The 18,095-nt window shown below is 39.6% G+C and overlaps 1 protein-coding gene across 3 annotated transcripts in view; it reads right to left on the bottom strand.

Annotated features, from left to right (window-relative positions):
* Positions 1-16,074, bottom strand: part of LOC126466050 (centrosomal protein of 76 kDa-like) — a 133,193-nt gene extending 117,119 nt beyond the window's left edge. For 2 of the 3 annotated variants that reach the window (XR_007585980.1, XM_050096354.1), the window contains exon 1: positions 15,577-15,834. Coding sequence is in view for 2 of the 3 variants with exons in the window: in XM_050096354.1 (XP_049952311.1) it covers positions 15,577-15,645 (69 nt within the window). In the remaining variant the exon portion in view is untranslated. Of the gene's footprint in view, positions 1-15,576; positions 15,835-15,925 lie in introns of those variants that run through there. The other variant, XM_050096355.1, reaches the window with a different exon arrangement.
* Between the last annotated feature and the right edge of the window lie 2,021 nt (positions 16,075-18,095).

Below are 18,095 nucleotides of genomic sequence, written 5' to 3'. Positions count from 1 at the left end.
ATGAAGATATAATACGAGAAATTAGGGCTTGAACAGAGGCATTAGACAGTCATTTTTCCCCTCATTATATTTGGAAGTGGAACAGGAAAGAAAATTAACATAGTGGTACCAGGTACCCTCTGCAATATACTATGCAGTAACAGTTATAAATTACATTGCTGGAAAGGACTGGAAGAGGAAGCAAACAGTAATGAGGCCTCTCATAATGGTCAATTAGCTATGACTACCTTCACAGAGTGGTGCAATTTCGAAGTTACAGTATTTTTATATTTATTTGTTAGTCCTCTTTACCTACAGTAGCACTAATTGCTATAGATACTGAACATGTAAAATTTAGGGTTCCCATCATTTGCATAAATAATTCCTTCTATTGCCACATGAACTAAACATCTATTATAACTAAAAGTCACAGCAATGGAAAACCTAGGACAGAGTGAACAATATTTTGAAAAGATATTTGGTACTCAATATGGCAGAGATGCTGACTTGCAGATAGGTACAACAAAAAAACTGTCAGAAAATGAGCTTTCAGTCAACAAGGCCTTCTTCAGAGATAGAACATACACACATACATGTTCACACATATGCAACTCACGCACACATGAATGCAGTCTCTGGCTGCTGAGGCCACACTGCAAGCAGCAGCGCTTGATGGGAGATACAATCGGGTGGTGGGAGTAAGGAGGAGACTGGGGCAGGGAGGGGGAGGGACTGCAGGGTACGGATGGGGGACGGTAAAGTGCTGCTTGTGGGAGATACAGGGATGAGGTGGAGAGAGGATAGGGCAGCTAGGTGCAGTCGGGAGGTCAGAAAGAGGGCGGGGGAGGATTAGTGGAAAAGGAGAGGCATAAAAAGACTGTGGGTGTGTTGGTGTAATGTGAACAAGGAAAGGGTTAGAGAGCAGGGACAAAGACGAACAAAGGCTGACACCAGGTGGTTTACGGGAATATAGGATATACTGTAGGGAGAGTTCCCACCTACACAATTCAGAAAATCTGGTGTTGGTGGGAAGGACCCATGTGGCACAGGCTGTGAAGCAGTCACTGAAAGGAAGAATGTAGTGTTTGGCAGCATGCTAAGCAATGGGGTGCTCCAGCTGTTTCTTGGCCACAGTTGTCGTTTGTCATTCATGCAGATAGAAAGCTTGTTGGTTGTCATGCCCATGTAGAATACAGCAGAGTCATTGTAGCTTAGCTTGTAGATCACACTGCTGGTTTCGCAGGTAGCCCTGCCTTTGATGGGATAGGTGATGCCTGTGACCGGACTGGGGTAGGTGGCAGTTAGAGGATGTATGGGACAGGTCTTGCATCTAGGACTGTTACAGGGGTGTGATCCACGAGGCAAGGGGTCGGGAGCAGGAGTTGTGTAGGAATGGATGAGGGTATTGTGCAGGTTCAGTGGGTGGTGGAATACCACTGCGGGAGAGGTGGGAATGATACTGGGAAGGACATTCCTCATTTCAGGGCACGATGAGAGGAATCAATACCCTGGCAGAGAACATTATTCAGTTGCTCCAGTCCTGGATGGTACAGAGTCATGAGGGGAATGCTCTTCTGTAGTCAGACGGTGGGACTTATGGAGGTGGTGATTGACTGGAGAAATAAGAAACAGGAGGTCTGTATTTGTTCAAGGTTGGGAGTTTAATTATGGTCTGTGGAGGCATCAGTGAGGCCCTCGGCATATTTCGAGAGGGAACACTCATCACTACAGATGTGACGGCCATGGGTGGCTAGGCAGTATGGAAGGGACTTCTTGGTATGGAGTGAGTGGCAGCTGTTGAAGTGGAGGTACTGCTGGTGGATGGTAGGTTTGATATGGATGGACATACTGATGCACCCATCTTTGGGGTGGAGGTCAAGATCGAGGGAGGTGGCTTGCTAGGTTGAGTAGGGCCAGGTGAAGCGAATGGGGGAGGTGTTGAAGTTCTGGAGGAATGTGGATAGGGTGTCCACACACTCAATACAGACCACGAAGATGGGCATCAATGAATCTGAACCAGGTGAGGGGTTTGGATTCTGAGCATTTAGGAAGGATTCCTCTAGATGGCTCAACATTAGGTTGGCACAGGATGGTGGCACGCAAGTGCCCATAGCTGTGCCCTGGATTTGTTTGTAGGTAATGCCTTCAAAGGAGAAATAATTGTAGGTGATGATTAGGAAGAAGGTTGTAGGTTTGGAATCTGTCAGGTGTTGGGACAGGTAGTGTTCAATAGCTATAAGGCCATGGCCATTAGGGATGTGAGTGCAAAGGGAGGTTGCATCAGCAGTAACAAACAGGGTATCACGTATTAAAGGAACAGCACCTGTGGAGAGTCAATGGAGGAAATGGATGGTACCTTTTATATAGGATGGTAGATTGTGTAATAATCAGCAATGGTCACCAGCAAGAGGATGAAGAAGCAATGGAAACCACTACATTAATGAGACATAATGTGTATCCACAGGACATGTCACCTGTTATTATTGTTGTTGTTGTGGTCTTCAGTCCTGAGACTGGTTTGATGCAGCTCTCCATGCTACTCTATCCTGTGCAAGATTCTTGATCTCCCAGTACCTAGTGCAATCTACATCCTTCTGAATCTGCTTAGTGTATTCATCTCTCGGTCTCCCTCTATGATTTTTACCCTCCACACTGTCCTCCAATACTAAATTAGTGATCCCTTGATGCCTCAGAACATGTCCTACCAACCAATCCCTCCTTCTAGTCACATTGTGCCACAAACTCCTCTTCTCCCCAATTCTATTCAGTACCTCCTCATTAGTTATGTGATCTACCCATCTAATTTTCAGCATTCTTCTGTAGCACCACATTTCAAAAGCTTCTATTCTCTTCTTGTCCGAACTATTTATCGGCCATGTTTCACTTACATACATGGCTACACTCCATACAAATACTTTCAGAAACGACTTCCTGACACTTAAATCTATACTCAATGTTAACAAATTTCTCTTCTTCAGAAATGCTTTCCTTGCCATTGACAGTCTACATTTTATATCCTCTCTACTTGGACCATCATCATTTATTTTGCTTCCCAAATAGCAAAACTCCTTTACTACTTTAAGTGTCTCATTTCCTAATCTAACTCCCTCAGCATCACCTGACTTAATTCGACTACATTCCATTATCCTCGTTTTGTTTTTGTTGATGTTCATCTTATATCCTCCTTTCAAGACACTGTCCATTCTGTTCAACTGCTCTTCCAAGTCCTTTGCTGTCTGTGACAGGATTACGATGTCATCGGCGAACCTCAAAGTTTTTATTTCTTCTCCATGGATTTTAATACCTACTCCGAATTTTTCTTTTGTTTCCTTTAATGCTTGCTCAATATTCAGATTGAATAACATCGGGGAGAGGCTACAACACTGTCTCACTTCCTTCCCAACCACTGCTTCCCTTCCATGCTTCCATGCCCCTCAACTCTTTATTAGTGCCATCTGGTTTCTGTACAAATTGTAAATAGCCTTTCGCTCCCTGTATTTTACCCCTGCCACCTTTAGAATTTGAGAATATTCCAGTCAACATTGTCAAAAGCTTTCTCTAAGTCTACAAACGCTAGAAATATAAGTTTGTCTTTCCTTAATCTTTCTTCTAAGATAAGTCGTTGGGCCAGTATTGCCTCATGTGTTCCAATATTTCTACGGAATCCAAACTGCTCTTCCTCGAGGTCAGCTTCTACCAGTTTTCCATTCGTCTGTAAAGAATTCGTGTTAGTATTTTGCAGCTGTGACTTATTAAACTGATAGTTCAGTAATTTTCACATCTGTCAACAACTGCTCTCTTTGGGATTGGAATTATTACATTCTTCTTGAAGTCTGAGGGTATTTCGCCTGTCTCATACATCTTGCTCACCAGATGGTAGAGTTTTGTCAGGACTGGCTCTCCCAAGGCTGTCAGTAGTTCTAATGAAATGTTGTCTACTCCGGGGGCCTTGTTTCGACTCAGGTCTTTCAGTGCTCTGTCAAACTCTTCACGCAGTATCATATCTCCCATTTCATCTTCATCTACATCCTCTTCCATTTCCATAATATTGTTCTCAAGTACATTGCCCTTGTATAGACCCTCTATATACTCCTTCCAACTTTCTGCTTTCCCTTCTTTGCGTAGGACTGGGTTTCCATCTGAGCTCTTGATATTCATACAAGTGGTTCTCTTTTCTCTAAAGGTCTCTTTAATTTTCCTGTAGGCAGTATCTATCTTACCCCAAGTGAAATAAGCCTCTACATCCTTACATTTGTCCTCTATCCATCCCTGCTTAGTCATTTTGCACTTCCTGTCGATCTCATTTTTGAGACGTTTGTATTCCTTTTTGCCTGCTTCATTTACTACATTTTTACATTTTCCCCTTTCATCAATTAAATTCAATATTTCTTCTGTTACCCAAGGATTTCTACTAGCCCTCGTCTTTTTACCCATTTGATCCTCTGCTGCCTTCACAACTTCATCCCTCAAAGCTACCCATTCTTCTTCTACTGTATTTCTTTCCCCCACTCCTGTCAATTGTTCCCTTATGCTATCCCTGAAACCCTGTACAACCTCTGCTTTAATCAGTTTATCCAGGTCCCATCTCCTTAAATTCCCACCTTTTTGCAGTTTCTTCAGTTTTAATCTACAGTTTATAACCAATAGATTGTGGTCAGAGTCCGCATCTGACCCTGGAAATGTCTTACAATTTAAAACCTGCTCCCTAAATCTCTGTCTTACCATTATACACTATATCTGATACCTTCTAGTGTCTCCAGGCTTCTTTCCATGTATACAACCTTCTTTCATGATTCTTAAACCAAGTGTTAGCTATGATTAAGTTATGCTCTGTGCAAAATTCTACAAGGCGGCTTCCTCTTTAATTTCTTACCACCAATCCATATTCACCTACTATGTTTCCTTCTATCCCTTTTCCTACTATCGAATTCCAGTCACCCATGACTATTAAATTTTCGTCTCCCTTCACTATCTGAATAATTTCTTTTATCTCATCATATATTTCATCAATTTCTTAGTCATCTGCAGAGCTAGTTGGCATATAGTAGGTGTGGGCTTCGTGTCTATCTTGGCCACAATAATGTGTTCACAATGCTGTTTGTAGTAGTTTGCCCACACTCCTATTTTTTTTATTCATTATTAAACCTACTCCTGCATTACCCCTATTTGATTTTGTATTTATAACCCTGTATTCACCTGACCAGAAGTCTCGTTCCTCCTGCCACCGAACTTCACTAATTCCCACTATATCCAACTTTAACCTATCCATATCCCTTTTTAAATTTTCTAACCTACCTGCCTGATTAAGGGATCTGACATTCCACACTCCGATCCGTAGAATGGCAGTTTTCTTTCTCCTGAAAACGACGTCCTCTTGAGTAGTCCCAGCCCGGAGATCCGAATGGGGGACTATTTTACCTCCGGAATATATTACCCAAGATGGTGCCATCATCATTTAATCATACAGCAAACTGCATGCCCTCGGGAAAAATTATGGCTGTAGTTTCCCCTTGCTTTCAGCCGTTCGCAGTACCACAACAGCAAGGCCGTTTTGGTTAGTGTTACATGGTCAGATCAGTCAATCATCCAGACTGTTGCCCCTGCAACTACTGAAAGGGCTGCTGCCCCTCTTCAGGAACCACACATTTGTTTGGCCTCTCAACAGATACCCCTCTGTTGTGGTTGCACCTACAGTACGGCTATCTGTATCGCTGAGGCACGCAAGCCTCCACACCAACGGCAAGGTCCTTGGTTCATGGGGGGGGACATGTCACCTATAATTGGAAAAAAATCATGATGAACTCTCCATTGGCAAAAGATGCTGAAATGCTGAAATAATCCCCCATTCAGATCGCCGGGAGGAGACTGCGAAAGAGAAGGTGACTGAAAAAAAAAAAAAAAAAAAAAAAAAAAAAGACTGAATACCCAACAAAAGGATAATGATCTATGAATTGGGGCATGGAATGTCAGAAGCTTGAATGTTGTAGGGAAGCTAAAAAAATCTGAAAAGGGGAATACGAAGGCTCAGTCTAGAGATAGTAGAGGTCAGTGAAGTGAAAAGGAAAGGAAAGGAAAGAAGAAGTATTTCTGGTCAGATGAGTACAGGGTAACACCAACAGCAGCAGAAAATGGTATAACTGGAGGAGGATTCATTATCAGTAGGAAAGTAGTGCAGAGTGTGTTATGTGAACAGTTCCATGGTAGAGTTGTTCTTATCAGAATCAACACCAAACCAAAATTGACAATGATAGTTGGGGTATACATGTCGACTTCGCAAGTCGAAGATGAAGTATATGAGGATACTGAAAGGGTAAAACAGTACATAAACGGAGATGAAAATCTAATAGTCATGGAGGACTGGGATTCAATTGTAGGGGAAGGAATAGAAGAAAAGGTTACAGGACAAGATGGGCTTGGAACAAGTAATGAGAGAGAAGGTCTAATTGAGTTCAGTAATAAATTTCAGTTAGTGATAGTGAATCCTCTGTTCAAGAATTACAAGAGGAGAACACATATTTAGAAAAGGCCACATAATATGGACAGATTTCAGTTATATTACATCATCGTCAGACATTACTTCCGAAATCAGATACTAGATTGTAAGGCGTACCCAGGAGCAGATATAGACTCTGATCACAATGCAATAGTGATGAAGAGTAGGCTGAAGTATAAGAGATTAGTCAGGAAGAATCAATATGCAAAGATGTGAGATACGGAAGTGCTAAGGAATGACGAGATACTTTTGAAATTCTCTAAGGCTATAGATACAGCAATGAGAAATAGTTCAGTAGGCAGTACAGTTGAAGAGGAATGGAAATCTCTGAAAAGTACAATCATAGAAGCTGGAAAGAAAAACATAGGTACAAAGAATGTAACTGCAAAGAAACCATGGGTAATAGAAGAAATACTTAAGTCGATCGATGGAAGAAGGAAATACAAAAATGGTCAGGGAAATTCAGGAATACAGAAGTACAAGTCGCTGAGAAATGAAATAACAGGAAGTGCACGGAAGCTAAGATGAAATGGCTACATGAAAAATGTGAAGAAATCAAAAAGGAAGAGATTGTCAGAAAGACTGACTCAGCATATACTAAACTAAACTCCTCTGGAACAGGTCATGAAGGCCCAATGGTACCAACCAGCTTCTGTGTCATCCACAGCCCATAGGCATCACTGGATGTGGATAAGGAGGGGCACGTGGCCAACATACTGCTCTTCCAGCCATATGTCAGCTTCCAAGTCTCAATCAAGTAACTCCTCAGTTTGCCAACTCAACATATAGGAAAGTCAAAATAATGTTCGGTGAAATTAAAAGCCAGGGTGGTAACATTAAGAGTGTAACAGGAATTCTACCTGTTAAATGCAGAGACGAGGACGGAGAGGTGGAATGAATGCATTGAAGACCTCTATGAGGCAGGTTTGACTGATATGATAGAAGAAGAAGAAAGAGGTGTTGATTTAGAAGAGACAGGAATCAGAATTTAAGAGAGCTTCAGAGGACATGAAATAAAATAAGGCAGAAGGAATAGGTAACATTCCATCATAATTTCTAAAATCATTGAGGGAAGTAGCAACAAAATGACTATTCACGTTGGTGTGCAGAATTTGTGTGTCGGGGGAAATACCATCTGACTTCCAGAAAAATATCATCCACACAATTCTGAGGACTACAAGAGCTGACAAGTGTGACAAATCACACAATCAGCATAACAGCTCATGAATCCAAGTTGCTGACAAGAATAATATACAGAAGAATGGAAAAGAAAATTGAGGATGTTTTAGATGACGATCAGTTTGGCTTTAGAAAAGGTAAAGGTACCATAGAGGTAATTCTGATATTGCAGTTGATAATGGAAGCAAGACTAAAGTAAAATCAAGACAAATTCATAGGATTTCCCAAACTGGAAAAAGTGTTCGACAATGTAAAATGGTGAAAGATGTTGGAAATTGTGAGAAAAATAGGGATAAGCTACAGAGAGAGATGGGTAATATACAATATGTAAAACAGCCAAGAGGGAATAATAATAAGAGTGGATGACCAAGAACAAAGTGCTTGGATTAAAAATGGTGTATGACATGGATGTAGTCTTACGCCCCATTGTTCATTCTGTACACCGAAGAAGCATTGATGGAAATAATTAAGGATTCGAGAGTGGAATTAAAATTCACAGTGAAAGAATAACAATGATACGATTCGCTGATGACATCGCTATCCTGAGTGAAAGTGAAGAAGAATTACACAATCTGCTGAACAGAATGAACAGTCTAATGAGTACATAATATGGACTGACAGTAAATTGAAGAAAGACAAAAGCAATGAGAAGCAGCAGAAATGAGAACAGAGAGAAACTTGACACCGGGATTGATAATGATGAAGTAGATGAAGTTAAGGAATTCTACAACCTAGACAGCAAAATAACAAATGACGATGGAGCAAGGAGGACATCAAAAGCCAACCAGCACTGACGAAAAGGGCTTTCCTGGCCAAGAGAAGTCTACTAGTATCAAACATAGGCCTTGATTTGAGGACGATATTTCTGAGAATGTACATTTGGAGCACAGCATTGTACAGTAATGAAACATGGACTGTGGGAAAACAGAAACAGAAGAGAATCAAAGCATTTGAGATGTGGTGCTACAGACGAATGTTGAAAATTAGGTGGACTGATAGGGTTAGCAATGAGGAGATTCTACGCAGAATCAGGAAGGAAAGTAATACGTAGAAAACACTGACAAGAAGAAGGGACAGGATGATGAGATATCTGTTATTACATCAGAGAATGACTTCCATGCTACTAGTGGGGTCTGAAGAGGGCAAAAACTATAGAGGAAGACAGAGATTGGAATACATCCAGCAAATAATTGAGAACATAGGCTGCAAGTGCTACTCTGAGATGAAGAGGTTGGCACTGGAGAGGAATTTGTGGTGGGCCACGCAACAAACCACACAGAAAACATTGCTCAAAAAAAAGGTTGCGGGTAATAGGTTGAAGGTGTTGGGACTACAACAGAGGATATTCTCTCAGTGGGGGCACAGCAACCAGCCACAATGGGGTGTCCTGGGTGGTCAGGTTATGAACTTTTGGAAGCATGTTGGATGAAGGAGTGTGGGGAGAGGTTGAGGTAAGGAGAGACATAGACTATGGGGAGTGGTTCTGGGATGGGCCTAAGGATTTTAGGAGCAACTGAAGATCCTGTTGGATTTCTGGCATGGGGTCGCTGTGGCAGGATTTGTAGGTGGATCAATCTGACAGTTGGCGGAGTCCTTCCACCAGATAATCATTGTGGTTCAAAACAATAGTGGTGGAATGTTTGTCAGCAAGTAGAGTTATAAGGTTGGCATCAGTTTTTCAGTGGTGGATTGTCATTCTTTCCATAGATGTATGGTTAGTTTGCATGTGGAGGGATTTAGGGAATGATAGTGAGGCAAGGTTTGAGGTTAAGAAATTCTGGAAAATTAGCAAGGGTGATGTGGGGACAATGGGGGTGGATCACAGTTGGATGGAGGTGTGAATTAAGTCAGGCAGGGTTCAACATTGGTCTTTGGTTGAGTCTAATTGGTACGGTCAGTAGTGATAAAGTTTTTCCACTGTATGGACTGGGAGAAGGAGAGAAGGTTTTGAACAAGTCCTGCATGACTGAATTGGGGAATGGGGCAAAAGGTGGTAGTCCGAGTCGGGAGTAGGAATTGAACATGGGAGGAGCACCTCAGACGACTCTCCACCCTGTTCGCATCCTACTCCCACCATGGAGTACCATTATCCACCATCTCTATAACAACATCCAAACCTGCCCCCCCCCCCCATAGCTGACAAACCATGCCTCATGGAACTACTGCATTTAGCTCAAATCTCCCCCCCCCCCCCCCCCCCACCTCCATACAGAGTCCAGAATCTAGACAGATTTGAAATACAGTCACGAACCTTTCCTCCAAACAGCTTAGCCCCACAGAAGTGTCAGGGTTTTCCAAAATGCCTCACATTGCTTCCTACATGTCTAAAGTATTCCTCGGTTTAAAAATGTCCTCTGCTGAGAGATCACATGTTTACAGAAAAACTTCAACAGGATCTTGTGAAGTATGAGTTTATACAAAAACTTAGGATCCCTGTGAAGCATGCAGAACATTGATCAAAAGAATGTGAAAGGTTTAAATTACTAAAGACAAAAGAAAAACAAGCACTTCTAACTGATAGAAACAAATTAAAACTCAAGCTTGAACAGGATAAAGTTAAACAGAAGTGGCCCAGAGAAAAGATAAAATCATTCAACAAGACAGCAAAGCATCTTCATCTTCACAAAAGTGCCATCATAGCAGTAGCAAATCAGTAGGGAAAGCAGTTGCTAAGGTGAAGTGAGGTTTCCCAAAGAGCACCAGGAAACGTAAAACAGTCATAGGCAAACTGTTTGTTGGTGAGGTGCCAGAACTTGCAACAAAGCTGAATCTAGCTCATTAATTCAAAAAGGGAGGTAAAATTCAGAATGAAGAAATAAAAGCTAATGTCATACAGATTTATCTTCTTAATGACATTAACAGAGCAGAATCAGGTAAAATGGACAAAGGCTAGTCAAAGTGGAAGAAAGAAGTGGTGCAGAAATGCACAATGATGATGGCTTCAGCTGAAGCCCGTGCAATGTTTGTGAAGGAATATCCTGACCCTGTGATCAAAAAATTCAAGCATTATGAGTTCATCCACCATTTGTATTTCCTGTTTCCTCCATGATCCATAACACATGTGTATGTAGATACCATGCTAATATCCAGCTTTTGGTGGAAAATATAGGAAAAGAAACAGGAGTATTCCCATGCAGAATATGAGACTCCTTGTATGTGACCCTGTTAACTTGGAGTACATATGAGAAAGGGGTGAAAGATGCAAATGTAACTTTGTACAAAATCAGTGAGGAAGAAACAATTCATAATCAAATGCAATGGCCTCAATGGAAAGACACTGATGGACATCCCCCAACTGTAATAGAAACTGGATTTCTATCTGACTGTGTAAAAATACAGGCGCCGTTGTCAGCATTCAAACTTCATTGTTATGCGAAAAGAAAACAGTCTCAACACTTTGAAGATACAAAGAAGACATCTGTAAATCATGATGCAGTTGTTCAGGTGGATTTTGTGGAAAACTACATCACTGTGGGCAAAGATGAAATTCAAAGTGCTCACTGGCATCAGTAATAGACTACTATTTTCAATGCTGTTGTTTGGTTAGTTGTGGTATTATCCACAATTATGCCTTTATAAGTGAAGTTTGTTGCATAGCAAATATTCACTCAGGACACTCCATAAAATCATTCCTCAAGACATGAAGGAACTGGCTTTTCTGCACAGTTCAAGAATCATTTCACAATGATAACCGGTTTTCAGTTTACAAGGCCATCCTCAGACATTTACTGAGTATAGTCACCAAAGAAGTTACAATGTTAGCAAACAACATTGGAAGAGAAGTAACACATCTAGACTGAAGCAGAAACATACAGTAAGTAACATTTTAGACAGTGTAGTGGTAATGCAACGAAAAAGTAAAAAATTGAACAGTAAATAAATAACAATGGAGTAGACGGGAAAAACTTTAACACAAAATAGGAACAGCATGCCTATGTAACAGTTTCCATTAATAAACAAAACTAATAAAATAAAATAAAATTAATACTTGACAAGGCTACATCAGGAGGTATAAAACATGGAGAGTGATACACAAACCAATTAAAAGAAGACACAGCTATCAGTGAAACTACAGAATACATAAGGAACTTAAGCAATAACAATCAGATAAACAGAAAAAAATAAATGCGGGAAAATGGAGGCATTTGAAGGAACATACAGTAAATGCAATCTTTGAGAGTGCGATGGTACTGCATTTTAAAGATTACATTTACTGTATGTTCCCTCAAACGACTCCATTTTCCTGCATTTATTTATTTCTTTTTATCTTATGCTTAAGTTCCTTATATATTCTGCAGTTACATTAATACCTGTTTCTTCTTTTAATTGATTTGTGTATCACTCTCCATGTTTTATACCTCCTGATGTAGCCTTGTCAATAACTAATTTTATTTTATTTTATTAGTTTTGTTTATTAATGGAAACTGTTATTTAGGCATGCTGTTCCTATTTTGTGGTAAAGTTTTTCCTGCCTACTCCACTGTTAATTATTTACTGTTCATTTTATTTACTTTTTCCATTGCATTACCACCACACTGTCTAAGATGTTAATTGCCATATGTTTCTGCTTCAGTCTAGACATGTTACTTCTCTTCCAATGTGGTTTGCAAACACTGTAACTTCTTTGGTGACAATACTCAGTAAATGTCTGAGGATGGCCTTGTAAGCCAAAAACCGGTTAACACAATAAAAGTAATATTGTAGAACAAAAGCAAACTAGTGCTTTTCATTTAATGTTGTTCTACCAAGAACCAACAGAAGATTCAGTTAAAAATCACTCCACACTCTGATTTTTCATATTTTAAGTTTGACTCTAAATATTTCTCCTGACAGAATTTTTCTGTCACTTCTCATAGCAAATGGAAAGTTGATGGTGTTGGAAAAAAATTGAGATGTTTGGTGCATGATGAAATCATGTCAAGAGATTGCAAACTCACCATATGAATTCTGTAAATGTGCAAAACAGAATTTAAAAGATGTAACGCTGCTTTTTGCAAACTTCAGAAGTTAAATCTTCATCATCATTTATGGATGGCTACTGGAAAAATATGCAACCAATTTCACCCTTTCCTAAGGTTAAATATGTAATTACATCTACTGAGGAAAGGATGTTTATAGTATCTGTAAACTCTAAACAAGAGGAAAGAGTGACAGGTCCAATTTATTAGTAAGTATAAGAAGCAGCAGCCTCATTCAGCAAAGAAAACAGTAACATCAAGCCAGAGAATTTTGTACTTGTTTCTCTAACTGCAGCATGAACCTGCAGAAAGGAGGACTATTCTGTACAAGTGAAGGACTATGAGGAAGAAACTAATCAAGTTTTACCCAACTACAAGGATCTCAGTGGAGTGTTGGATTTGGCCACTAAATGAAACAAGTCTTGGGGAAATATATCAGTAATCGCAAAGAAAGCATAAACTCCTAATTTGTTTTTATAACACAGGCGAGTTGTGCACATTTGCAATCCATTTTTTCCCATATATTGTACTGCATATTTTGAAATGTATGATTCGTTTTAACACTCATTTCAATAGTAAACTCCCTTTAGTTTCTCCCATTTCACACCAACGTACTGTGTCTCCGTGTGTTAAACACACACAACAGTCACACATGTAAACTAAAATTTAAATGTGATCTATGCATTCCAGTGATATTTCTATTCTGTTGTTTTAAAACTGAATATTTAATTTATAACAAAAAATTATTTCAAAGAAATTTATACAGCCAGAGAACACATTTTTAATAAAATCTCTACTTATATAGAAAAAGCCTTCTCATCCGACACTCAAGATGCAGACTACTGTAACATAAGAACTTCAAATTTTTAGCAAGTAAGTTGTGCTATCTGTGATGCTTTTGCAAGTGTATTTGTTGTCTAGTCACACACGTGACCATGGAATGACCCAAATATAACTAACAAGTGTTTTAAGGAGCTTTATATCCTTTCTGGTAACTATGTTCTTTGAGAGTATGTGAAAAAGTTTCAAACTTACTGTAAAGAATTTCCATTTGGGAAAACTTCAACAGCAATAGAACAAAATGGATTTTTGTACTGCAGAAAAAAGGCTTTTAGGGCCATTTAAAAAATAAATAAATAAAACAGACTCATGCATAACTGCCTTCCATAATCTAAAAATATTGTCTTTTGCATCCAGGTACCAAAAACTTGTGTACAAAATAATAATCTCATTAATGAAAAGCAACACATTACTAGAATAAATGTAGATGGTCATTCATATGATACAAGAAATAAAGGCTAGCTGAGAAGCACACTTCACAGACTGAAAGCTGCTGAAAAACAACCTTGATATTCAAGTGTAAAATTGATAAAACATATGCCCAACTGCACAGGGCAGTACATGTGAAAGGAGATGTGAGACACTTCTAAAGTATTACTTAGCTAATGGAAAAAGAATTTTATAGTGTAGAGGAGTATGTATTCGTATATCTTTATTCATACCATAAATCATGATTTAGTACATAGTTTGTAGAAACAATATAGGATGAGAATGAGGTTAATGCTGTTATTACTTGTACATATTTATTGTAATCATTTTAAAATACTGTAGCATGATATATGTAACTAACTCCTAGTATGTTGTTCTATGTTGTAAAATGTAGAGTAAATATTTTAAGATATTAAGTAAGTTGACCTCCTCTATATTACAAGTACACAATCTGTACATAATTTAATCAAATGGTACCAAATAAAAATCAGATTAATCTATCAGTTAAAATCAAACCCATATGAAGTGTACCCTTCAGGCACTGTTACAGTGCTGGTGTAATTTACAACGAGGTTTTTCTTCAGTCAAGGATTATGTTTGTGAACTTGACAGTTTCTTTGCCATTTTAAACTAAATTCACATCAATGAATTATCTGACAGAAATACACGACTGGGAGAAAGTATTTTGTACTGTGAAATCGTGTTCGCAAAATGTTCTCCTTTTTTTCTTCCATTCATAAACATAATGGTTAGCTTTACCACTCTAGAAGTACCGAGTGATACTGGTGAGTTTCCCCAGAGTATTACATCATAATAGAGATGGGATTAAATGTAGGCACACATTATGGTTTCCTTATTAGTGCAAGGCTTCAGAGCTCTTAGGAAATAACCAATGATTAAACTCAGTACCATATAGGCCTACTTAATCCACTTTGGTTCGTCTTGGAGCCATAGACCTAATAATTTTGTTTCTCGCCTACTTAGCATTGCTACATTTCAAATGAAACATGTTTTGTGGATTAGTATTTTATTTTGCAGGAAAATTAAATTCGATAGTCTTGGTTATTTGTGATTAACTGGTTATCACGAGCCCAAAAGCTCATTTGCTTGTTACAGACTGCTGTAATTCCCAAGCTTGCCATTCAGTACTGCCTACTGAGCAATACTGGGCAAAACGTAGGCATAAGAGCCATGAAACGACTGCACGATGCGCTCATATTTACACAAGTCTCAGTGCCGCTGAGTATGATTCCGACCTGTAAACGTGATAACTCCTGTACTCTCGGAATTGGCAAATAAAAGCTGTTGCTCTTAAACATTGCAAGAATTGTCAACCAGACTTCAGTGACCGACTCATGACTCAGCGTATACAGGTGTATAAATATATTGCTCTTAATCTCTCAGTTTTTTTTTCGCTCCCTTAACATCGTGTGGAATAAATGATTCGATATTTGCCTGTTCCAACGTTTACGAAAATGAATTCTTCCTAATTTCGGCTACTAAAATGCGGAATTAAGAAAAGAATGCTTTAAATGAATAATTTAGTGAATGCTAACTTTTGGTGTTCATTTTCAAACCCGGGTGTAATTATTTCTTTGTGCAGAATTGTTACAGTGTTTAGTGGCGTATTTTAGAGAAATCGATCTGTCTTCGGTGACTCACTATGATGCTATATAATTTGTATACTAAGTAACATACTTCATACAGGTGTAACTGAATATGTTTTCTCAGCGTTTCTACATTGATGCCTTCCTCGCTTAGCTCCATATTACGCTCTTAATTAAACACTACTTCTGTTCATACAGTTTCCACAGTACGACGCATTGCACTATTAAACGTTCAAAGCTGTGGTGTCCAAATTCTAACTCATTGCATGTTTGCTACTGTTTGTAACCAACATTTGAACATTACTACTCCGTTCAGCAAACCTGATGTAAACAAACACAAACGCGATGATTGGTCAGACGCCATAGCACGCGTACACTGTGTTGATACGCTCTTGGAAGTAGGTCCTACTTATGTATTAGATATATTATTACTAAGTTACCTTAAATGAAACTTTAGGTTCTTCAAATCTGTTAACAGTCATCAACGTTTCTCTTAATCACGCTTTAGCTAAGTAGTTTTTATTTCAAAAATCGCGTACAGTCACAGCCTCTGCACTGTTGTGCTGATGTAATCTGATTGTCGCGCTGCTATTTTGCACTACGCAGTATGAAAATGGCCGAGGCTGATCCTGTTAAGTTATCAAACGCGCGTGTGGAACGCGGTTAATAAGTGCCTAGAAATAGGTATTTCTTAAAATTTCTCATAAATCTACAGAGATAATCGGCTTAGAAGTTTTCCGAGGGAATGTATTAGATATGGTTAAGAAATAAGCAGACAGAATGCGTAGCCGAATCGGTACTGCTTCAAGTCTCTCATCTGTATTTTTTTTCTCGTTCAGTTTGAAATACCAACATCTCGTAATTGTAAAATGCATCATCATTTTTATGAATAATAAACGTCTTGTTTGTAATTACATATTGCACGCGAAATTACTGTTTTTATTTCAAATATAAATTCTTAATTATCGATATTTTTAATTTTATGAAATATCGATAATCGTAAATTAAGAAAACATGATAATTTAATTTTTAAGGCAAAAATGAAAAACCAAATACCCTTTATCATTTTCACAGCATCGAGTACACCATACAATTTTTTCCATTTTCCACTGCACCATTACAATATGAACCCAAAAGAACTGATCTGGAGCCAATTTAAAGGATTTGGCCGGAAAAATAACACGACTGTTTAGCTGCCAGACATACTGGAACTGACACACGCAGCTTTTTCATATGTCACTGCCGAACGCTGCCGGGATATAGAACGGCACGTCGTAACAGAAAAGAAGAAAATGCGGCACCTGGTTGGCTTTGTGGATTTTGTTGTTGATCAACTCGTTATCAACATAGCTGATACAGTTCCAGAACTGAAATGTATTTTCTCGGTTTCGGATAAGGAAGGAGCTAAGAGATTACCAGATGACTGTATTTCATACCTGTAGTGACTTCAGTATTAACAGTACGGTGAAATCCCTGCAGTATACTTTTGGATCACACACAGCTCACTCAGAAAAATTATCCTGTGTTTAAGTTACGAATTTTCATCACTCTTGTTTGTAATTAGAATACTGTGGCAGGTGGGAACTAGAGCATTTTATGCTTTCCGTCCGCCCTTGGATAAGCAGCAGCCAGCAGCAAGTCACACTTATTTGTATTATAGTTTAATTCTAAATTTATTTGCGTGCTTCAGTTTAATTCACAAATTTCGGGCGTATTATTAAAGTATTTGAGAGTTGTAGCATCGCGTTTAAGTACCCGTATAGTGCAAATTCGCGTAGTCGTCAGTCATATGTTTGTTTTGAACGGCTTTTGAGATAAAAGAGAGGAAAAAACATTGTTAGGGATGGATAGGGGCTGCGCCTGTTGTGTACGGATTCAGGGGGAATTGGCCACCGTCTGTAAACAGCTGGAAGCTGTGTTGGCCGTGGTCGACAGGCTGTTGCCCTGGGCCACGGCGACATTGGGACACCCAAGCAGAGCGCTTTGGCGCCTCTGGAACGTGTAGCATGGCCTGGGATCTCTGATGCCACTGCGCCCACGGATTCAGACGTCCCTGCTGGTCGTCACTTGCCTGACGGTGATCGGCGAACTGTGGCGGTGTCACGAATTCCTGGACGGAAGGCAAAGGTTGGAGTTGCCCATAGAGCTGTACCCTTAAGCCTCCGTAACAGGTTTGAGGTACTGCCCGCTGCTGAAAGTACCTCTGAGCCAGCAAGGAGGGCAGCCTCGCCTGTTGTGGCAGTGGCCGGTCTTCCTGAGAGGTTGGAGTTGGCCGCAAGGCTGTACCCTTACGCCTCCGTAACATGTTTGAGGTACTGCCCACTGCTGAAAGTACTTCTGAGCCAGTAAGGGCAGCCTCTCGGCTCATCTCGGCACTAGGGCTAATCTCGGCACTAATGACTGTGTCACTATGGATCCGAAGAGATTCTCTCTCTGGTTTCTTCTGGCCTTCTTGTTATGCTCGCTGGTTGTGATATATTTCACTCGCTGAATACACGTGTTCACTAACTTTAACAATGAAGGTGCATAAAGATGCTCATTGTCAGTGATTATTGCTGACACGATGCATTTGCATGACATCTATTGACAAAAGGGGAAAACAAACTGATT

Source organism: Schistocerca serialis, chromosome 1, assembly GCF_023864345.2.
Source record: "Schistocerca serialis cubense isolate TAMUIC-IGC-003099 chromosome 1, iqSchSeri2.2, whole genome shotgun sequence".
In the NCBI taxonomy this organism is placed as follows: Eukaryota; Metazoa; Arthropoda; class Insecta; order Orthoptera; family Acrididae; genus Schistocerca; species Schistocerca serialis.
The sequence above is the reverse complement of the archived record's forward strand: the minus strand, read 5'-3'. Positions and strand labels throughout refer to the sequence as shown.